Source organism: Ambystoma mexicanum, chromosome 12 (genome assembly GCF_040938575.1).
Source record: "Ambystoma mexicanum isolate Mex_15411 chromosome 12, UKY_AmexF1_1, whole genome shotgun sequence".
Classification (NCBI taxonomy): Eukaryota; Metazoa; Chordata; class Amphibia; order Caudata; family Ambystomatidae; genus Ambystoma; species Ambystoma mexicanum.
Window position 1 is genome coordinate 666511659 of NC_090936.1, and position 24507 is coordinate 666536165.

Here is a 24507-nt window from a genome sequence, read left to right on the forward strand (position 1 = left end):
TTTTTGTTAAGTTAAGCATTCTATCTGTACAATGTTGAGGAATATACATATGGGAAATCCAAAATTAAGATTTCATGCATAAGTAGACACTGACCATAAAATAAAAACAACATTAACACTAAATATAACATGAAATAAATTCAACCTTTTATAGATAGTATTTACCCACTGATCTTTATAAAAAGTATACATAATTGAATATATTTTATATATATATAATAAATATATATCAGTATATCATATTACATTATATTTGTAAGTAATTTTACATAGAGGTATATATATTTAGTAATGTTATGTTTCTTTGATTGCTATGTTGTCAGTGCTTTACTGCTCTATATGAGCTATGTTGATGACTGAAAAATAAGCAAAATAAATATATTTCCCACATTGGTGTGCCCAATGTTGCCATTTAGCTTCAGAATACATTTAAAATAGCAGGCCAAGAATTTGCATACGTACATATACTGTCTGTGCATAATTGCAGAATGCTTTGTTATGAATAAAATCAATAAACCTGTGCTTACATGACTGTCCAGTACCCTGTATGCCCACTACCATTCTTTACACGGTTTACGATGTATTATTCAGCCTACGCCTTTATTATCAGCATGCACTCTCTCCTCTTATGGCTATCAACCTTCAAAGCCTGATGCTTGGTTTGCCCTTCTGTAGAAATGTGTAAACGTGCACATCAGTCTAAAAGAAATGAAGTATCAGGTCCCAACCAATGGTCTTCTAAATGTGCAATACTGATAATATTGTTTACCACCCTAGCCCTTATCTCATTCATGGCCATGATAGCATGAGCATTATAATTGTATGCAATCAAGAGTTGCAAAAGATTCCATCCTTATAATTCTCTAGTTGCGACACCACGACTAGACAAGCTTATAAGAATCCTGAAATTGTGATGTCAGTTCACAATTACAGGTAGCGAAGGTCATGGGAAACAGTGGCTGCTTTTTCTGTACCATCCTACACAAAAAGGAAAAGTGCCTCAGTACTTTCAAACTCAGACAGATGAACCTTTCAAAAGCAAGGCAAGACCCTTCCGAAAAACAACCGCTAAATAGTGCAATGTTTTTTAAAACTTCCCTACATCTACTGATTTCTTCAACCCAAAGATCCTAATCACGAGACTATTTGTGAATGAATTATTAAAGACTGGTATGAGGTGTACCTCAGGAGAAGGGAGTCATTCTCCTGACCTAAGTTAGTTTTCTTTAGCGGTAGGGTCAGTTAGGGTAGTTTGGACAGCAGGCTTATTTCTTTGGACATTGCCAACAGACAAACAGGAAGCCTGGGTTAATAATATAGGAAGGGATCACCCATAGTCATAGGGAAAGTTAGGCCTTATATCTTCACTTTAATAAAAAAGAATATACAGCATTTCCTCTGAGACTCTGTGTCTTTCTTCTGGCCCCCTACACTATCCAGACCCTCCTCCACATCTAAATACTGACAGCATGTTAGTTGTCTTTTCATGCACAACCGCTCTCTTGTCAAGTTCCTTCTCCTAGTCTACAAAACTATCATGGTTTTGCTCCTCAGTATCTGTCTGATTGCATCTCAGTTTATTCGCCAGCGTGTTCCCTCTGATCCTCCTCTTCACTGAACCACACTGCCCCATAGCTTCTAAGTGCCTCCTCTCACTTTAGCTCTTTCTCGCAACACACCCCGCTCCACTCGAACCCACTGCCACTAACAATCATAGCCAGCCCAACTGTGGATATCTTCAAATCTTGGCTTAAACTTCACTTAACTTGCTAACGAGGGAGCTCCCCCTGACATCGCCCCCACCCACCACTGCCTTGAGTACTCCTCTTTATCTTGACAGTTAAGGATACCTTTGTTAATCACATATTTTCTTATATACAATTTGTTTCTGTTTGTTTTGTCACTGGCATATATCTTAATTATTTACACCATTATAAACTGGCTCACTACGTGTTCTCATATATATGCTGTTGTATAGGCACCCTTCAAGGGAATGCTTCTGACATGTGTAAATGTGTTATTGTTAGTCATTTCTGTTCTTCAAATAGATACAAATACAAAACAAAAAGCATGCCTCTCCCATGCCCAGGTACATTTTAGCTAATCTTATTGTGGGCAGATGAGACCTCTTTGTGAGCTTAATACCATGCATTTTAAATTGATTGGATATTGACATTTTTCTTGTTCCATCTCACCTCATTGCCCATAGTCTGTCTCTGTGACTTCGATGTCCATTTCTGCCTACCACAGGGTTCGGGTACTCATCTCAACATTTAATTTTCCCTCTCAGATCACCCTGTTTAGTTGCAAACAATGGAAGTCTGATAGCCTTCCTATCCTCAGAGCAGGCTATAGCTCCTTAGCTCTGCGATTTCTATAAACCTCCTTGTCTGCCCGGTTGTCCTGCGCTTTCAAAGCCTGCTTGAACTAATTTCTGAAATCATTCTGACTCTGAGATTTAGGGCAAAAAAGGAGGGGCCCAAATGCAAATGAGCCATGATGGCTGCAATATAGGTTTTTTCACTACTCCCTTGTTCCATATTTCCCAAAGTGGTGTCAATGTTGGGTTACTGCGAATTCTTCTTGATAGAGAGGCTAATGGGGCACACAGCTATTCTCCAATTGTTACTGGCTATTGCGTTGTGTTTTCCAATATAACGCACTGTTTTCCTCCTTGTCTCTTAAATCGTCATAAACCACTCATAGCTGTGCTCCTAAATAGTGTCCCTCCATATCTGGGAATCCTAACTCTCCCAGTTCTTCTGTCAATATTAATCTATCTACAGAACCTTAGCTCATACTATCAAAAATGGAATGGCTTATCGATTCCAAAATGCATAGTGTGAGATGCAGATGTGCAAGTCCTGCCACACTTTATTCTTATGTCCAGTCTACGATCCCATAAGGAGTACCCCCTCTTTTAAGGAAGGAAGAGCTGCTCTATCATTTCTCTTGGACGATTTTGATTGCGAGATCACTGAATCAAATGCAGGTTTTACTTATGGTGCCTGGCGACTGAGAGCAAACAGGATCAGTAGCCTTTGAGCTCATGGTGCCTGGGCGTTATGGTCTTTGATGCCGCGAGCGAGCAAGCCAATCATGATGTTTCTTGTTCTCCCCTGCTCTCCCTGGATGGCAAACAGTTACCTTTATCAAAGTCTAGGATGTGATATTTTTAATCTTCCAGTTGTAAGATTTTCTTCACTTTCTGATGCACTTTGTATTTTACTTAATGTCTTTCTAGGCTGATGGTATTTACTATGAAAGTACATATCATGTTTAGGTCTGTGGCTGTGTTTACATTGTACGTGGTTTTAAAATTATACATGTTTTTATCTTTTTTATTTTGCTCTCACGAAAGGCCTAAACAGACGAAAGTGTAAATGAAAATCAAATCTGGCAGATTTCAAAGAGATGGAGTGGGTTAGGTTTGTGGGGAGAGGGAGAAATGCAAGCTAGCTTTGTGGTTGTGTTTATTCGTGCAGATTGAAAGAACCCAAAGCACTGCATGCATTTTTTCCAGATGTTCTGTGTTGGGATCATGGAGTCGTGTGTGTCCTAAGGGGAGCATTGTGTGCCCATGTTACTAGGATGCCTTTGTCAGCACTGACCTATGTAAGCTTATTGTGGAGGCACAGTGTTCTGTTTTATTTATGTCTGTTGTGAGGGGTATTCAATTGCTGTGTGCTAGTGGAATAGTTGGTAGCTGCATAGTGAGCTCGAGTGTAGAGGTTGAGGATATTATAGTTAGGAGGTTGTTGGAGGGACAGGTCTGCAACATAGAGCATCAATCCATTGTAACTATGGAAAAGTCTTATTATAGGTGACTCCTGTGTGCCACCTCAGTAGTGGTTACTTTCAGGTATGGTACATGTGAGAAGAGGCCCTGAGGTATGCTGGTGTGGGCTGGTATCCCTGTCAGTGGATTGTGTGCAGCAACTGGTCCCATGCAGCAGTGAGTGCTGAGTACATGGGCACATTTTCTTGGAGTCCCAAGGTTATAATTACATGCATATTATTTTCCGCTATTTGTTGTTTATTATTTATTATTTTGTTGGTATATGCAGATTTATTGTGACTGATCAGAGTATCAACTTTTCTCGTATTGTTTTGTTGGTGTACGTGTGTAATATCTTGTGAATGATCCACTTATATATGTTTATAAAACATAACGTTGAAGGGGATGGAACTTTGGTGTTGTTTTGATATATTTGTTAATATTAAACAACCATGTGCATTGGCATTTAGGAACTAAATGGGCTAATAGAATGGCTTAGATCTTTTAAGCCTAAACATGATGGTGCTGGAGGCCTGAATGTGATGCAAGCCCGAAAGTGATGATGGACACTGGGTTAATTTAACTGAGCAGGGCAACTCACCTTTACCACCAGATAGTGGATGTTTTGTCTGTTGTGTTGCAGGAAATTCTTTTTTATTCTTAGTATATAGTATGTTACATGATGTATTAACCATTCCATTTTTGGTGTTGTGAACCAATGAACATAATTGCCAATATGTCTTCTTTTAGACTGTTTAATGGCTAGAGGGTGGCTGCTGTTTGGTTGGGAGGGGTGGTGTGTGTGTTTGTTGAATGCTGCAGGATGACTGTGCACATTCCACAGCATAAAACTGGCTATCCGTTGTCCCTTCGACCATTGGTTATCCTTCTGACTTTTATGAGCTTCTGCCGCCTGTTGTGTGTGCTGCATGCAGAGAGTGGTGTGTGGACAGTGCTATAAACTGAATTTTTAGTCTTCCACACCTACTTTGCATGCTCAGAAATAATAATACATTTGTTTTGTCATTTGAAAGTGAATATGTTGATTTCTTCTGATGTGATTTTTTAATGTTGCATTCCATACATTACTTCAGAGTAAGGCCTAGGTTTCTTCCAAAAAACTCTACATTCGAAGCAGGCAATATTTAGATTATTCTGGGCATAGTCTGTATGGAAAGTCCCATGTAAAATAACATTTTTTTTCATCAATTATTTTAGGCATGGAACAGTTGATGAAAACTTTCCAAATGTGTCAGGAATGTTGGCGCTAGTCCAGATAAGGTGAATCCGAACCTTGGGAAACATATATGCACTAGAAGAAAGTTACATAGGTAAAACCAGAACTAAGGGTCTGTCAGCATCAGAATGTGCAAAGCAAAACCATCCCATGTCCAAAGTACTATTCTGACCCTCACATTCTAATAAACTAAACTATAAAGTGAAAAGTGTAATGTCTTTGGCCTTGAGTGGTTCATAAATGTTCAAAAAGGAAAATGCATAACTCCAACACAAAAGTTACAACAGGATAGAATTCCTAGTTTCAGAGGGTGGTCCTCTTCCCTTGGATTTCTCTTGCCTTTGTGCTTTATTCAATGATATCAGTCCCATGAGTTTTACTTGATAAATGACACAACTGATATATAAAGCAGATTGACTCTCTACCTTTGTTTTGTTAGGATACCTGGTACACTCTCCTGCCAGGATTTCAGTCCTCTTCTCGTGATTAGAACAGCCTTTTTTCTTTTTTTTTTTTTACAAATCCTTATTTTATATGTCTTTCTCAGGATTTCTTTAAGTCATGTATTTCCTATGCAATGTTCACATTGTCCTTGCCTGGTGTACTTCCCTTCCAGGGCTTTCTGTCATACACACACTTGCAACTGCCTGATCATACTGTCCTGCCAAGGCTTTCTTACATGCACATATTTACAACTGCCGGTATACTCTCCTGCCAGGGCTTTCTTAGATGCACACTCTTGCAACTGTCAGGTATACTCTCCTGCCAGGGCTTCACATATAGGTATCTTCCTTATAGCTTGGATTATCCTGGTATACTCCCTTGCCCTTCCAAACTGGATAGCCTCTTGCTTTTGTTTTACTTGATATCATATCTGCCTGGTATATTATCCTGCCAGGACTTCTTTTACATTGTGTTACATACACTCACAAACTTGAAAGTCTTGTGTTTCTCTTCTGTTCTTCCTTCCAAAAAATACTCTTTCTCATATGTTTCATTAATATCCATTCAGATTTGGCATGGCTGCCAATACACCATGGCATCCCTGCTTCCCTCAGGTAGAATCACCCATTCTGGCTATCTGGCTAGCATATTCTACTTTTCCAATGGCAAGCTGGTTACGGTTGTTCAGCGTTTCCCTCTCAGTTGCCACATCTGCCTCTTGGCTTCTGTGCCTCTCGTGGTCCCTTCTGCTTTGTGTCTTCAGACTCCGGTAAGGTGAAAACTGCCTCGAAGCACATGCAAATGCCCAGGAGCCCTCTTTTGGCTTCTGTGTTCCTGCAGCATGTTTCTTCTCACAGTCAGCTTTCCTTCCTTTTCTTGTTCACGAGCCGGTCGGCTTCACAGCTTTCTCTCCATCCTCACTGTCTCTTGGATCTCACAGAGAGATGCAGCTTTCTCCCTCCAGCAGCGCGCCCCAGTCAGCTGTTTGACTTGTTTAAATCTCCCGGTCACAGTATGCGCTCTCAACAACTAGAGCACAGCCTGTGATCCTGGCCTGGCCGATCTACATTACTCTGTTCATTTGCCTCGTTCCAGTTTTTTGGTAGCTATGGAAATTGAAGTCCATACTTTTTGTTTAACAGGTAAAGCCTGGAAAATGGTCCTTTGAAGGCAAGTCAGCTATGGATTACTTGTTAGTAGAGGCTAAGAAGATGTTCTCTTTAATTCTAGAGGGCAAGTCAGATCTTGATGACTCACATACAGTTGTCATTGGAAGGTCTTCAGCATCATTCACAGGTGGATGAGGGGAGGTGTAACAGTATGCCATTAAGGCATGAGGTAGGGATAGGGTATTCTCAAGGAAAAAAGGGGGATACCATGTCTCATCTGATGGAGCCACGATATTCTCCCAGAGGTTGTCTCCCCCATGTGATCCTCCCTCATACAGCCGCACCAGGGTCAGGATCAGGTAGTGGCTGCTCTCCCCTGGCCACATGGGGAGAGATCCCTACAGGAAAAGGAGTGATGAAACCATTGGATTCATAAGAGAAAGCATTTTGGAATTTTCATTTGTAAACTTCAATGCATCAGTTGGAAGTACAATGCATATGTATGACTGGAGAAAATCAAAAACATTTGAAAAAAGTTAAGGTTACATCTAGAAAAAGTAAAACATGTATACAATCACATGGAACACCAATGTTAAGTTTTAACGATTTAATAAACACTAAACATATAAAATAAAACACATTTTGCAGAATCCTTTACTCATGTGTTGTCTGCATATTGGTATTGTATTGTATGTGCTATTGCATGTGTGTTTCTTGCATTCCACATGAGAATGTTGTTTGTTGTTTGGTCTAAAATGTATTAAGAAGGTAGTAAGAGTATATGTTTTTGTTACGTGGTTGGTTTAATATGTTTGGGTGTATATGTTATAGTGATTTAATTTAAGTTGTTTTACTGTTTATTTAAATGAAAAAGTAATATTATCTTTTACATTTTTTTAAAATATTTGTTCTCCAATGATTTCCCCATTTTGGGGGTGGGGTATGCATTTAATTGTTCACATGCGTGTGTTTATAGACATATGTTCTTACCAGTTTGTAAATTGGCCCATGTACATTGAATTTGTATTGATTTTGTGCAAAAACGCCCACATTATATGGTGTTTATTGAATGTAGTAGTACAAATTGTATACGTGAGTATGTCATTAATTCGCATTGTTTCCATATATACTATTTTTTATTCTGCTATAAATTACTATAAGTATTGTCTTTCAATGCATATTGTTTTTTTATTCGATCTATATCTATGCATGCAGACTGACAAGTTTGTAATGGAGTTTTCCCCCATGACAACTTAAGAAAAAAATCCCACTTCCACTGGGCTTAAACAAGGTTGCCCCACATTATTTAATCTTTATTTGTCAGATCCTGCGGCTAGTCAGGTAGGTGTTAAAGCATTTCCTCCAAAGATATATGGTCAGTCACTTCCATGGATTATGTATGCGGACAATCTGGTCATTATTGACCAGGCGCCAATGGGACTGCAACGCTGATTAAACCAACTTGTAACTTACCTTAAAAGAACAAATGTTAGGATAAATGAAAAAAAACTAAAATAATGGTCCCATCGAATGCCCGTGGAAAGAGGAAGCCTAGTTATAAGTGGTGTATGGGAACCGAGATGCTGGAATGTGTGGAGTCAATGACATATTTGGGAGTGTTCATAAACTCTAGTGTAATTGAAAAACAATGGATGGAGGTGATAAGATTGCAGTGTAAAAGACTGACCATACAAGCTGTCATTTTTCAAAAATGGTTTGGGAAATTCTCAATAATACTGAGTATAACCATCTATAAACAGAAGGTGGTTCCAATCCTTACATATATAGTGGAAGCGGCCTTGAATGTCTCCACCACCTTCTGGGAGGTGATGGAGGGATACTATTGGAAAATGGTCCTCCATCTCCTGAATGGCTTGCTGATTGCATTAATCAGATACAAACTGGGTCTGCAGTCCATCCACTCGATCATTCGTTGGAAATCTCTGGCTCTTTACCGGAAATTGCACAGAGATGGAGACATTGAGTAGAGATGGCCTCATTGACAGATGTAAACAAGACTGTAGGGATGGGCTAAGTGATCTTGATTTAACAAGTGATATCTTTATGGTGAAGCCGGGAAAGGTAAAGAACCAGGCAATGATACTAGACTGGATAGGGACACAGGCCAAACGACTCTCACATAAATCTGTTTTGAAATTGGAAAATGGAGCCATCAATCAAGTGCCGGCCTACCTCTCTAAGTTTCCAAGTCCCAAATAGCGTGACCTATTTATGTGACTGAGATTGAACATCCTGCCGACAAGATAGGTGCTTAACAATAGAAGACAATGTGATGAAATGGGCCCAATATGTAGGTATTGCAAGGTGATAGAAGTAATTGAGTCATCAAAGCATCTTTTGGTAGAACGTACAAGCCTGATGCCAAACATTGACAATGGATGAACGGTGGGACATGTTTTTAATTGGGGATAATACATCGATGATGTCTGCGGCTCTGAAATTCATGGAGGAGGCCCTAATGTTGTAAATAGTAAGAGGGGATTATATGTATATTTATTTTATTTTTCTTCTTGGAAGATGTAATGAAGTGTTAGTTTATCCGATGAGGATAAATAATGAGGAAAAAATGGAATGAATTGGACGCATGTCATTTTTATTTAATGAAAGGTTTGTAATAAACCAATCATAATAAAAAGGAATGCTTAAAAAAAGAAAGAGGTAAATATTCTGTGTTTTCTAGTTGCAATTATGTATGTTAAAATAATATATGTTAAGTAAGTAGTATGCATAGTCATTCTTATTTTACAGTTTTCATGTGCTTCGTTTGTGGAATTAAAAATGAGTTAATAGCCTTTTTTCAAATCTAAATTTAGGTTGTTTGTCTTTTGGCTACATATTTTAATGGACATAATAATGTCCATGTTGGTGGGAGTTTTTATTTGGAGCCCAAGTTTGCTGGAATTTGTCAGCAGCTTCACGATATTGAGGGATCTCTTCTGTTCATTGTTTGCATCGGAAATAAGTATGGTCTCAGTTTCTGTGGTGTGTTAAGAGTGTGCTGTCCCGGACTTCACCAGTGTGACTGGGTTGTTGGGGTTGTTTCAGAAGTGTATTAAATTCACAGTGAAAGCGTGATGCAATGCCGAGCTATATGTCTGCTGAGTGCATTTTTTAAACTGATCCAAGCTATTTGTATTTCTGAAAAAATAGCAGTGTGCCACTGTTGTAGTGTTACACATGCATGCTAGGAGCATGTATGATGTGCTCACCTTCCACTTACTTATGATTGCATTTTGTGATGGTTTGTGAATTCTGTGTTGTATGGTGTTATATTTTTTAGGTGTCGTATTACTTCCAAGTTGTTGCATATAGTTTTGTTTGTTGCATGGTATTGTCTTCATTCCATTTTCTCCCTCCATTTGTATGTTGCATGTTATATTTTTTTATTTGATAGGTCTGTTTTGTAGCTGTGAGTTGCATGATTTTTTGATAGTGTATACTATGTTGATACATGTGTGCACATAATTTAAAGTCATGTTTGCATGTGGTGATAATGTACTGTTGTGATTTGCGTCAGATCATTTTTTGTTGCTCAGTATGATCCTTTTTTGGGAAATATAAAGCACATGTCCTTGTGCCTTTCGGACCGTAAAATGGGTAATTTATATTTTAATTCAGTTTGGTCCATGTTACCATATTGCTGTGTGACTAAGTTGCGTGGTGTATGATGGCATATGCTGTTTAGCTACGTTGGTGTAATTGTTTATGTTTGCATGATCTGATGGGAAGCTGCTGCGGTAAATGGCATAGCATCCTCCTCAGTAGTACGCTGTGATGGTGTGCTGTAGTGTGATTATCAACTTGTTGCTACAGATTGTTTTCTCCAGAAGTATATTCCTCATTTCGTTTTGTCCCTTTGGCCACAAATATTTTCATCTAATTGTGTTCCTCTGAACCTACTGCTCATGTCTGTTTGTCCCACTGGCTGTTTCGTGGGGCATATCATCTTGTGCGTTTTGTTGAATAGCTTTCACTTTGCAGTGTATTTTAGATTTCATGTTGTCCCTATGACCCAACTGTACTTGTATCAATAGGTGTGTGTGTGTGTGTGTGTGTGTGTGTGTGTGTGTGTGTGTGTGTGTGTGTGTGTGTGTGTATCTCTGTGTGTGTGTGTGTGTGAAAAAGGAGTTGCGACTGTCTATGTGCATTTAGTGGATTATTATGGTGTGTGTGTGTGTGTGTGTGTGTGTTTTGGGGGCTGGCGTTGGGTTTGGGGTATATTTTTCCATTATGCTTGTCCTTTTATGAATACTGTGCATGTCCATATATATCGAGAGATTTCATTTTATCTTGAGTTTGGTTAACCGATTTTCTAATTGTTTCATTCATTCACTACAATTACTGGATTGAATTGTGCATTTTTCAAGCTCTATGGGGAGCCATATGCAAATAGAGTTTTTTTTCAAAGATGTTTTCAGCACAACAAATTTGGAATGTGTGACAGGATGAGTAAGCTGATCCTGTAAAGAATGTATGGGGACCCTGCTTAGCCTGGGGTGGGAGGCCTATCAGGGTGGAAGTCACAGCCAATCCTACGGGGAAAGGTGGCAGTTGGGAGGGCCCCAGTCCATGTCCTTTCTTATACTGCCACTATGCTTGTGCAGCTTGCACAATGCTGGCCAGTTTATTTCTCTATTGTGTAGGAAACTACATGTTCCAGCAGGTCAAACGGTAGAAAGACGAGAGGCCAGCCTAACTGAAACGCCAAAGAATTGCAAAATTCTTGCCAAAGAATTGCGGTGTAAAAATGCCCCCAATCCAGCAATGCAATGAAAGGAAGAGGTTACACAAAGCAGCACAGCAGACCAAAGTGGAAGCCAGCACACATGTGAAAAGCTCAAAACTGCTTAACAGATACAACAAGCTCACCTGTTACAGAGACACCGAGTGGCAACCCAGATCAACCAACAGGTTAACAAGCCTGGGAGGCCTTCACATCAACTGTGGCTTGAACAGAATAACTCACAACATTGTACCACTCTTAGCAAACCGAGGTGGACCTCCACACAGGAATGTTGCAGGGCTTAGACCCCATTTTATGTCTTTTGCCAATTGCATCACACCACCCAGTGGGGTGGAACATGGAAAGATTGGCCCGGGGAACAAGCAGGAGAGGATATCCAATGGGAGGAAAAAGGGTAGGATAAAAGGAAACCCAGGGAGCAGTTATTTGTGGGTTGTTTGGGTGAGGTCAGAGGGAGCTTGGAGCAGGTTGATGAGAGGAAGTGGCAATTGCGGTTGAATGACATTGCATATGAGTGGATTGTAGGGAGTAGAGAGTGAGTGAGAAGGTGACAGAAAGTGAAAGGGAAGGTGATTGAGAGAGAGGGTGTGGGTGGCATATTAGCAGTGTAGGTAGAGTAGTAGTAGAGCAGAGAGTAATGGTGGTGTGGAGTGGGGAAATTAGTAGGAGTTGGAGAGTGGAGAGTAGTAGTAGAGGTGGAACGGTGGAGAGTAGTAGAGGTGGGCAGGAGAGTGAGAGTAGGAGAGAGTAATATTTAAAGGTGGAGGTAGTGGAAAGACAGAGAGAAAGAGAGAGAGAGGAACATCAGAGGGATAGAGGAGGAAGTATCAGAGGAGATGGTGGGTGAAAGAGGAGAATAGAAGTAGGAAAGGGCTATATAGGGAGAGGAACATCCAAGCGTGTATAGAAAAGATCAAATGGGGGCATCAAGTGTCGGTAAGCACAAATATCTTGAGTTACATCACCTTGGGGATTCTTCGGGTAGGGTCCCCACGATTGTTCACTGAGGAAGTTCAGTTTGATTAGAAATTTTAGTTTAGGCCCTCAGCTAGAGTTAGGCAGTTTGTTAAATATTAAGGGTTACCAGACTTGCGCTGAAGGATGTCTGGGCTAGGGATGGACTGCATAATTGTAGGTTAGATAGAAAGGCATTGTCCCTTAACAAGCTCTTGTCTACAAATCAAAAATAAAGACCCTTGAACTATCTTTGGGAGTTGGTGTGTTCTTGAGACCATCTGTGACACATGAGTGCCCAAATTCGACGAATTCAGTAGCCTCACACATTTTGAACTTTCATGGACTGGAACAAAAGCTACAGAGGAAGCATTCTCGGGAGGATAGCTCCAGGGTAACGCGCTTACCTTGGAAGTAAGACAATGCAGAGCAATGCAGGTTTGATCCCTGGGTCCGTGCTTAGAAACCTCTGAGTATTAAGTGCATTATAAATAACCAATTACAATTACATTGATGTGATATGATATGATATGGCATTTATAAACCACCTGTACACAGGTGTTACTAGCCGCGACAAGACAAGGATGGGGAAACAGAGGGGGGAAAATACAACAATCTTACTAGGCCTTGTGTCATTGAGATTGCTCAGGTGCAGGGAAGTGGAAGGAGAGAAGCGCCAAAGGGGGGGAGAAGTGCAGGTAATCAAGAGTGCAGCCAGCAGCTGGCTCAGTGCAGGTAATAGAAAGTGCAGTCAACGGTTGGCTCATAAGTGCAGAGAGAGGGGACTGTAGGGTTACAGATACAGACTTCAAGTGCTGGGGGAGCCAAGAGGCAGTGCAAGGTGCAAATGGAAATGCAGGGACCTGGGCTCAAGTTCAGAGGGTGGCCAGGAGACCAGTGCATGGACCAGACAGGTAGTCAGTATGGGAGAGGAAGATAGAAGGCGGAAGCAAAAAGGAAGGTCTTGAGTTGCTTCTGGAACCAGAGGTGGTTCTGCTCAAGCTTGAGAGAGGCAGGGAGGCTGTTCCAGAGAGACGCCCCAGCCGAAGAAAGAAATCTGCCCCCAACTCGCTGCTTGGAAAAGGTGACTGACCCCCAGAGAGTTGGAGGTGGATGAGCGGAGAGCTCGAGAAGGGAGGTGTTTAGGAAGAGAGTGTTGGAGGTAGTGCGGTCCCAGGCCCCAGAAAGCCTTGTAGACGGTGCAAAGGGTCTTGAACTTGATCCATGCTGCCACTGGGAGTCAGTGAAGAGAGTTTCAGTGCTGGAGATATACGATCCCTGGGCTTGAGGCCAAGGACAAGTCTTGCAGTACTGTTCTGCATAAGTTGTAGAGGAGGGGGAGTAGAGGCAGGGCGATTTAGAAAGAGGCTGTTGCAGTAGTCCAGCCTAGAGAGGACCAGAGCTCTGGACACAGTGAGCTTCTGGTGGAGAGTGAGGAAAGGAAGAATACCTCTGAGGAGGTGCAGCTGATAGTTTGACTTCTTAGAGACATCATGAATTGTGAGGAGAGAAGGGGAGGGTGGATTAGAAGATGACCCCAAGGTTCTTAGCCTCACAGGTAGGAGTAGGAAGAGGGCCCAGAGTGGGCGGCCAGATAGAGGAAAGGAGGGAGCTGGTGTTTCCGATGAGAAGGATCTTAGTCTTACTCGCATTAAGGCAGAGATCATTGGTGGCACACCACTCCTGGATTATGGATAGACAGTCTGGAATGAGAGTAGGAGTAGAGTCGGCTGAACAAAGCCTAAAAGAGAGCTCGGTGTCATCCGCATAACACTGAAAGTTGGAGCAGAGAGCAGCGATGCGGTGGGCAAGAGGTGCCAGGTATTGGTTCAACAGCCAGGGAGAGAGGTTAGACCACTGGGGTAAACCGCATGTAGCAAGAGAGAGATAGAGGAGAGGAAAGGCCCCAGCTGGACCTGGGAGGGTTGATTAGTGAGAAAGGATATCAGCCAGGCCAGGGTCTGACCAGTGATACCCAGGTTATCACAGAGGTGATTGAGCAGGATGGCATGGTTGACCGTGTCAAAAGCAAAAGAAAGATCAAGGAGAATGAGAACAGAAGGAGGTTTAGAATGGCTAGAATCAAGGTTATAGAGCAGGTCACTTTTTCCATGTAAAGCATAAGTCACATATACTGCAGCTGATCTATGCATGGGGCACGAAAACAATCATTTTCACATCTAAGTGGAGATATTTATAAAAAATGTACACTTAACAGAAAATACTTTTCTGAGCACCCATTTCATTATATGCATAGAAATGGTTGTGCACAACCTGCTGTGACAAATGTGACAAGAGGAGTACATACAAGACACTCATCACAGTATCGTCCAGTGGCAAGACGCTGGCATAGGCACTCTCCAGTAACTGGATCACAGGTAGAGTCCGGCAGACTGCCCCAAGGATTACAGCTGCAATCTGAAAAAATAAAGGCAGGACAAAGAAATCAGATTTCAATTTCACAAATTATTCAAACAGTATAAGAGTGCATTCAAATATTCATGTACAGGTTGATATCTTGGAGGTGGCTCAATTAGTGGCATCACAAACACTTACAAATGGACAATCTAACATTCCTACGGTGTAGGTATTTCTTAAAGGTTTAACCATTCTTAAAAATGTTCAAAAATATCTTTATATTTTATTGAATGTTATTCTATATCAAGAAAGACAAATAATATTTTTTCTTATTCATCATGATGGTTAGTAATAAACAGAAGATGCTCTGTGCCTTTGTGCACTACTTACATACCATACCTTTGTCTGGTGCAAAATCCTGCATGGTTCCCCATCACATAATGCACTTCCCATACAAGAGCAAAAGCTTATTTTTTTATTTATTTGTTTTTTGTGTTTTGATTCCCAAATGCAAAAAAACAAATTAGAAACTTTCACAAATACAACATTAGACAACATTCCTTTAAAAAACAAAAATCCAATTTTACATTTTTTTTTCTCAAATTGTATTTTTTACTCCAATTTTATATACATTTACATAATGCACTTCCCATAAAAGAGCAAAAGCTAACGCACACCTTATCCCTGAGAGAATGTAAGACTCATCTGTGAATCTGCGACGATATGCTGGGAGCCTCCCAGCGTTTCCCTGGGTTTCCAAGGGCATCCTTGTTGGGAGTGATCCGTTTCTATGGGTTCCCAAGCCCTCCCTTGATGGGAATGATGTTAGGCACTGCACCCTTCATCGAGGGAAATGGGTGGTCTCCTGCAGAGCCTTGGGCTGAGTTCTGCGAACGAAAATACAGGAACCACTGCCCCAGCTGCGGTGGCTCTGCCCTGCCGGCCTTTTCAGAGGAAAACGTAAGATCCTCCCATAAGGGGCCAAAAGGCTAGTGACACCCCTGCTAGCCTCCTCTGACAAGCCTTTGTGAGAGGTGCAATGGGGTGCAAAATATAGACGGGGCTGCCCCCATAGTGTTGGATGGTTATTGAAGTCCATACCATTGTAATTATTCATCCTTCGGTGGTGCACATCCTTTTCCCTTAATTGCTTATAAAATACATTTGTGAAAATGAGGCACCACCCCCTTTTCAATGCCCAATGGCAGGATTTCCACTGCTGCAGAAGCAAACTTATTACAGAAGGGACTTCCCTGTATGACCCCAGGGCAAAAGTGGTGCACTTCTTCAAAACTGCAGTTTCTGCACCAGGTTCTTGGTTCATTACAAGGGTCTTTCATGTTAGTACTGTCTAAAGTATCGAATGACTGAAAAATCACAGTAGATTACTGGATGAGCACACAGGATATTCAAGTATATGTTCACTATTAGTTTATGATTCCTAGATGGAAGGTCACAGTTTAAAGATACAAAGGGGAACACCCACCTGACTGTGCACCAACATCCAACTCCAGGCATTGAATGATGCATAGGGAATGCTTACACAGGTCCCTCTCTCACCATTCCACACTACATTACTTTGCTATGTCATTTGCTTATGTAACCCTCATATCAATTGTTAGGGCCAGAATGAAGTTTTCTATTTTGCTAGCAAAGAAATAGACACACAACCCTGCCTGGGTTTGCATGGGGTTAACTTCTCAGCTTTATCGTTCCTGGTGTGAGGTCATGACATTGCTTGACTGTAGAAGTCAGTATGGTGTCGTTTGGGAGGCTTCTGGGGAGCAGCTTGGTGACTGACAGTTGACTGCACTCAATGACGATGACTGGTTAGGAAAATTGGGCTCTTTTGTAAGGAGAAGGGGAGAGGGCTGAGACGGGTGTAGACCTCTTTCCGGTGAGTGGTGTGTTATGCTTGAGCTAAAACATGGCACTGGTGCGCAGTGCATTCTGGGGGCACTCAGAGCCATAATGGATATTTATTCCATGCCTCAGTGAAAAGCTGTACTTACTTTGCTGAAAGCTGAATTTGCTTTGCTGGAAAATATGCTTTCTAAACCTGGTATGCATCCAGTCAAGGACATTCTGCTGGGAAAGCTAGTTTTGTTATGTCTTGCTATGAGTTATGGAATTGTGTTCAGTGGTGTTTTATAAGAATAGGGAAGCTTTGCTCCTTGGGGTTACTGTCGGTTGACCCGGCTGGCAATCAACAGTCACTCAGCAATGCGCAAATGCTAATGTCAGAAGGTTTGAAAAATTGCCACCCCTTTTGAGGAGGGCACATATATGCAGAGCTATCGGGAAGGTCAGGGGAAACCACAAAAGACCTCAGTCGGAGGGGGGATGCCTTGTTCCGACCTTCCTGTGGGCTGTTGTGCTCTCTGCCTGGCTGTTACCGGGGTCTTCCAGCCGCTTCTGGCGAGATGAGGGATTCAGTTATGCCCACAGTGATGTATTTTCTTCCAAATTCTCTGTCTTTTCTGTGATTTATTTCTGTGTTATCACTTGTTGCTTCCAAGCTATAAATAAATAGCTGTATAAGTGCTCACTATTTCACTAACTGCGTATTTGGCTGTGAGTTATTGCTTCTTCTACCTGCGTTCAAATTATTTTTCTTTGCTCTACACATGTACTGGTGATGAAGTGTCCGTGCACATTTGGAGAGCAAAACATTTTGGCACTGGAAGCAGGATATTTGTGATGAATTGTTTCCAAATATCAAAGAATCTGTTTAAACAGATAGTCTTTGATTTCATTGCAGGCAAAATATTGTTTTCAGTTGGCAGTGAGTGTTGGGCTGTCTTAATCTGTTTTTTTTGGTTGTTTTGTGTGTGTGCGTGCCTGCGCGAGTAACTGCAGTGTTGAAAGGAGAAAGGAAAAAGAGGTTTTGCCAATTACTGTAATGATGAATAGTTTGTTCAGGAAAAAGGGCCTTCCCGCTGGCGGTGAATGTCCAGATGTTACCATTCCAGGTTAGACTAAAGGCCCATATGATAAATTAGCCCAGGTGTGGGCGTACGGAGCGGGACTGTGTGAAATGTGAGATGATGGCTTGGGGGATGCTGCTCCGTCAGAAGTAATGTTTTGTTTACAACAGAGGGAAGGAATGTGCCACACTCGGCAGGCGGGGTTGGGTCCTGCTGCATGCCTATAGGAAAATGCATTAGAAAAATGAGGTAATGAACGAGAATATTTCAAGATTAGAAAAAGAGTTGGCTGCAGAAAAGCAAATTGCATTGATGCAGCAGATCCAGATGAAACTTTGTAAAGATAAAGCTGATAATATCAGGCTGTGGCAGGGAGGGCAGCAGTCAGAGTAGCCCGGTATAAGTATAGGAAAGACGGGGAGGGGTCAATCAAAGAAAAGTGGCAGCTGTAATCGCTACCGCAGGTGTGGATTGGGACCCTGATAAGTGGGATGGAGACATTTTTGACTCAACAAGCCCAGAGAGCAGCTCGGCAAATGAGTCAGATCCCAAAGCGGAATTTAATCAGAAGACAGTGGTAGCTAAGCCAGTTAGAAGACGGCGAGCCGGACCCCACTCACAGAATCCTGCGGGCGGGGTTGTGGATTTAACCACACTGGTGGATTACACCCAGCAGGAGGTTGGGGAAATCATTACTCGTTTGAGGCAAAAATCAGGGGAACCTTAATTGACATGGATGGTGAGATTGCTAGATGAGGGCGCCGGGGGGTTGTTGGTAGATTCCATGGACTCACCGCGTTTTCTACCTTTGTCAACTGACATCAATGTACAGGAGGTCTTAAGGGCAGGGCCGCCCCCTGATGATAATGGGCAAGATTCACAGGTGTCTTTGTTGCACCTAGCAGCCCAGGCATGTAACCGTAAGTATCCCATTACCACAGATTGGACTAGCGAGGAAACAAAGTGGTATACTTTGAAAGAGGCGATTCAAAAGGTCAGAGAGCATGCTATGAAAGAGGCAGTTCATGTAGATGCTCCAGGAAACATGGGGCCCGTGCCACTCTCAGTTTCTACCAGTATATATGGTGATCAGAACTGCACCGCCTGCATACAAAAGTGTCATTATGACTTTGCTCGTAGGTATGACGGGCAAACCCACTGATGAAGTAGTGGATGCCATCCGGCAATTGGCAGACTTAGGGGAGTGGGATAAGAGTGATGAAAAGCCCCGAGAGAGAGAGGGGCGTAGTGAGAGGAGAACTGAAGGCAGAAGGCAAGATAGTAGAGACTCCCGAGTGTCCAGAAAGGACATGTTTTTGGCTTTGTTAAAAGATGGTGTGCCACGAGAAGAAATTGATGGCATTGAAACTAGAGTAATGTATGAACTATACAAAAAGAGAGGGATTGCAGCCAAAGAGCTCTATAAACAGGTTAAGAAACAGGTAGTGACTAAGCCACAGGGGGACACCTCACCTTTCGCTCCTCCTGAGGAAGAACAAGAAGAAGGGTCTATGGGGACACCTACCCCATACCAGCCAACATATGCTGATTTGAGAAAGGTGGTGAGTGCAATGTTAGAGGCAGAGTCAGGTTACACTCATTCAAAATCTGACTAGGATTATGGCCGAGCCCCGGTGGCATCCGCTCACATAAAAGTTGATAGGCGGCCCCATGCTAATATTAAGATTTTTGGGGGGCGGGAAATACACAAGGGGTGCGAGCATTGATAGACACCGGGGCGGAGGCCTCTCTGATTCATGGAAATCCAACATGATTCAAAGGTAGACGCTTTACCATTACTGGGCTAGGGGGGAAGGAGACCCCCGCCATACAAACAGAAGTGGATATGAAAATAGGCAATTTGACTAGGAAGAATATACCAAGTGTTGATAGCCCCGATACCCGAGTACATAATTGATTTTGACATTCTAGAAGAAGACTTTGGGATTAGGAGGTAAAACGTATCAGTTTGGGGTGAGTGCATTGACCTGCACACCCATTACCGTAGGCCAATTGAAGATGCCCCAGTGCAGGTGCCTCTGGCGACCAAGCGGGTAGCAATGAAGCAATACCGCATTCCGGGGGGCACAAGGAAATTTCAGACACCATCAAAGAGTACGTAGAGGCGGGTGTGTTACGCCCTATTACTACCGCGTGGAACAACCCACTCTGGCTTGTCAAAAAAAGGGACGGGTCTTGGAGGATGACGTTGGATTACCGCAAATTAAATAAACACACTCCTCCGTTGGTGCCCGCAGTCCCAGATGCAATTACCTTGATTGAGAATGTCCAAAAGTTTGAGGGGACTTGGTATGCAGTGATAGATCTAGCCAATGCCTTTTTCTCTGTACCAATTGCTGAAGAGTGCCAAGAGCAGTTTGCATTTTCATGGAGCGGGCGTCGGTACACCTTCACGGGGCTACCTATGGGGTACATACATAGCCTGACTATCTGTCACCGGGTGGTGGCAGAGCACTTAGACAAGATACCGTGTAAACCTGACATACAAATCTCTCACTACATTGATGATATTTTGATTCAGGGTAAGGATGAGCAAAGTGTGCAAAACCAGTTAGAAGTCATTATGGAAGGATTGAAGAAGGAAGGGAGGGATATTAACCCGAACAAAATTCAAGGGCCAGCTGAGACAGTGATATTCCTAGGGATTCAGTGGCATAATGGGCATAACGGGCATCGCAAAAAGGCCCAACAAAAGATTCTTGAGTTTACCACTCCAATGAACAAAAAGCAAGCTCAGCAGTTCATAGGGCTGTTTGGGTTTTGGAGGCAGCACATTCCCCATTTAGGGCAGATACTGGCCCCCCTCTACAAAGTAACACGAAAGAAATATGAGTTTCAGTGGGGGGAAGAGCAGCAAAAAGCATTTGATTTGGCAAAAGATACCGTGCAGCAGGTACTTGATCTATGACCATTGAAGGAAGGCGAAGTGGAGTTGAATGTGTCTGTGCAAGACAATTATGCTAACTGAAGTGTGTGGCAGAAACAAGACAGGAAACGTGTGCCATTGGGGTTTTGGAGCCGTAAATTACTCGATGCTGGTAACTCCTACACTCCGTTTGAGAAGCAGTTGCTGGCATGTTATTGGGCCCTGGTCGATACTGAGCAAATGACGGTGGGGCATGATGTGCTGATGAGGCCTGAAATCCCGATTATGCAATGGGTGCTGAGCTCGCCTAAAACACACAGAATAGGACACGCTCAAGAAGCCAGCATAATCAAATGGAAATGGTACATTCAAGACAGAGCTAAATCAGGGAAGGGTGGGATTGCCAAATTACATGAGCAAGTGGCCAACATACCACCCTCAGATTACATACCGCCGGAAGTGTCTGAAAAACGCAAGTCTCCCGTGAAATGGGGAGTACCTTATGGTGATCTGACCGTAGAGCAGACAGAACATGCCTGGTTTACAGATGGCTCTGCCCGATATGTGGGAACCGAGCGATACTGGAAAGCTGTGTCTTACAATCCCAAGACAAAAAAGATTTTGACCACATCAGGGAAAGGGAAGAGCAGTCAGTTTGCATAACTTTACGCAGTTTACCAAGCATTGAAACAAGGGACCCCTGGTCGATGTCATTTGTACACAGATTCATGGTCAGTGGCGAATGGATTGGCGGTGTGGCTGCCAACCTGGCAAAAGAATGGGTGGATGATTCATTCAAAAGAGTTGTGGGGAAAAGAACTGTGGCAAAATATTGCTGAGATGTTATCACAAAGTGAAGTCACTATGTATCATGTAGATGCGCATTGTGCCGCAGATTCATTAGAGCGTTGGTTTAATTCTGTTGCAGATGAACACACCAAGATTTCATCTGTGGATGCGGAGGCTGAGGAAGACGATTTGGAGGGTTTGGCCAAGTGGGCTCACCGGAAATGTGGGCACCTTGGAGAACAGGCTACTACCAGGTGGGCACAAGCTTGAGGAATCAGTATTCCTTTAGAGGTAGTGAAAACAATCATTTTGCAATGTCCAGTGTGCCAACACCAACTGCACAGGCCTTTCCCTCAGATTGTCCAGGGTACGTTGCGAAGAGGAGAATTACCAGGTCAAATTTGGCAGATTGATTATATCGGACCCCTGCCAATCAATAGAGGTTGTCAGTATGCATGCACTATTGTGGATACATAATCGGGATACATGATGGTTTTATTGTGCATGCGTGCCACACAACTGAACACCATTAAGTTGTTGGATCAGATCACGTTGCATTATGGGGTGCATTTGCAGATTCAAAATGACAATGGGTCACACTTCAAAGACAAATTAATTCAAGAGTACTGTCAGGAAAAGAGTATTGAATGGCTCTATCAAGTGCCCTATTACCCTGTAGCTTCAGGATTAATTGAACGGATGAATGGTTTGTTGAAAGAGCAGCTGCGCAAATCTGGAGATGGCAGTTTAACAGGCTGGCGTGATCGTGTGTTTGATGCAGTGCAAGTGTTAAACAATAGGCCTGTGAATAATCATGAAACTCCTTTGATGCGGCTAATGACTCCTACTTTACAGATTCAACCCAACTCAGTCAGAGAAACTCTATTGTATTGGGAAATTACCCCAGGTTCTTTAGCTCCCTATCGGGCGACTCCTGAGTCAGCAGGGGTAGACTTGCATTCTCATGAAGAAATCAGATTAGACCCGAGAGGGATTGTTGTGATTGAAACATGGATTGGAATACAAATTCCCCCAGAGCATATGGGATGGATTGCCCCTAGATCTGGATTAGCATTGAAGGGAGTCCAAGTGTTAGGAGGGGTCATTGACGTCGATTACCAAGGCGTGATCAAAGTCATCTTGAAGAATAGTGGGAACCAAGTGTTACCGATTCATATGGGCGATAGAGTAGCCCAGTTAATTATCATCCCTGCTAAGTTGTCCATGATTAAAAAGGGGGAGCCTCCCACAGTGTTAACTTCCCGTGGGGATCGTGGTTTTGGCTCTTCAGACAGTATGATACCGGGTGCAAAGGTGTGGGTCAAAAGACCAAGTGGCCCGCCAGTACCCGCAGATGTTATTGCATCAGGAAAAGACCAGGTAGTCCTAGTAATGAAACCTGGTAAAGAAAAATGGCAGTATGTGCCCGCAGACAAATGTTACCTAAGAGAGTGATTTCCGACACCGATATCTCTTTTCTGGTTTTGCCTTGTAGATTCTGTGTCTGGCTGGTGTAATTGTGGGACTAAATGGACTCCATTTGGAAGAGTCAAAGGGCATGCTGCTACCAATGAAAAATGTCACATCTGTGCCAGCGATCCATGGGAAACCGATGATGATGAGCAATGACATCCGAAAGCAGCCCGTTATCGATGCCGAAAAGCCAGCCAGACCGAAAACATGGATTTGTGTAATGTGGCGAACACGTCAGGTGCAAGCGAAAACAACATTGATGCCAGCTATACAAAAGATATCTTTAGGACGACGAAAATATTCCCAGATAATTGAACAAACTGAGAATATGTGGACGTACTTGGCAAAGCAAGTACTCAACATTACGCACTTTTGCCTTACTGATGTGTAACATGCAGAAGCTTTGTTAACTACATGCTTAGTAGTGGTGCGACGCCAGTTCCGGTTCTAAAGCACATTTCCAGCATCATACACAATGATTCTTTGGTTCAAGATTCCGATATCAGACAATCCTTTTCTGTCTATGAGTACTGCAGGTTTTGCCAGGATCGCAAATGGAGAAACTTGACACGTATTATAACCTACAATGTAACTCAAGGCAATGAGTGTTACTTTATGACCTGCAATGTTAAAGAAATTGGCAAATGCCAACAGCTCAATTTAACTAAACAGAAAAATCAAACGATGTTCGAGAGAAGATTTTGTTCACGAGTTAAAAGCACATGTACCAGTGTGAATAATACTATGTCTTGTAATCATACAGTGATAGCTGCCAGTCATCTGAATCATGTGAAACTTCCAACAGGATGGCTCTTTTCCTGTGGCAACATCACATACACTTACATTCCAGCTAACATTTCCGGAGGTCCATGTGCCTTAACTCGATAAGGACTAATGATGTTCCCTTTACACCCAGCAATATCTCAAAGCAAAAGGTCAACTTTCGAGTCTGTGGGTCCATCCCCAGATTGTGATTCACATGTGCATTTGCTATCAGAGACTGAAGTTCTGGCGTTAGCCCTTTCATTAGTGGGAGTCTGGGGTTTAGCTGCTGGGGGTTACAAATCTTTGATTAAACTAGCATGTTTAGTGGTAAAAGGTCTGAATCATACTTCTCAAGCACTAGAAGAGTTGCTCCTTGATAGCAAAGTTATTAGAAAATCAACATTGCAAAACAGGGCTGCCGTTGATTATCTCTTGCTGAAACATAATTTGGGCTGTAACGCAGTGGAAGGTATGTGTTGTTTTAATCTAAGTGACCATTCACGATCCATTGAAAGTCATATTAGAGGTTTGAGGGACCTCATTTCCCAAGTATCTCAAAGTTATGCTGGGAATTGGTGGGATTGGTTATTTTCATGGATTCCTGACATTGGGGGTACACTGCATTACGACTTGGCCTGCATTTGCATTATTTTAGCTATTATAATACTTGGTTGTTGTTGTATTCAATGTATTCCTAACTTGGTTCTAATGTTTCGTCAGTTCCAGAGACCGGCTCCTCTGCCACTGGGCTATGGAAGATAAATATCCAAGGGTGGAATTGCTATGCTTGAGCTAAAACATGGCGCGGGTGACCAGTGCATTCTGGGGGCACTCAGAGCCATAATGGATATTTATTCCATGCCTCAGTGAAAAGCTGTACTGACTTTGCTGAAAGCTGAATTTGCTTTGCTGAAAAACATGCTTTCTAAACCTGGTATGCAGCCAGTCAAGGACAGTCTGCTGGGAAAGCTGGTTTTGTTATGTCTTGCTATGAGTTATGGAATTTTGTTCTGTGGTGTTT

At 42.5% G+C, this 24507-nt stretch overlaps 1 protein-coding gene across 3 annotated transcripts in view; it reads right to left on the reverse strand.

Annotated features, from left to right (window-relative positions):
* Window positions 1-24507, reverse strand: part of LAMB4 (laminin subunit beta 4) — a 933969-nt gene that overhangs the window by 505724 nt on the left and 403738 nt on the right. For all 3 annotated transcript variants that reach the window (XM_069629159.1, XM_069629158.1, XM_069629160.1), the window contains one exon: window positions 14596-14705. In XM_069629159.1, coding sequence (XP_069485260.1) covers window positions 14596-14705 — 110 coding nt within the window. The remainder of the gene's footprint in view (window positions 1-14595; window positions 14706-24507) is intronic.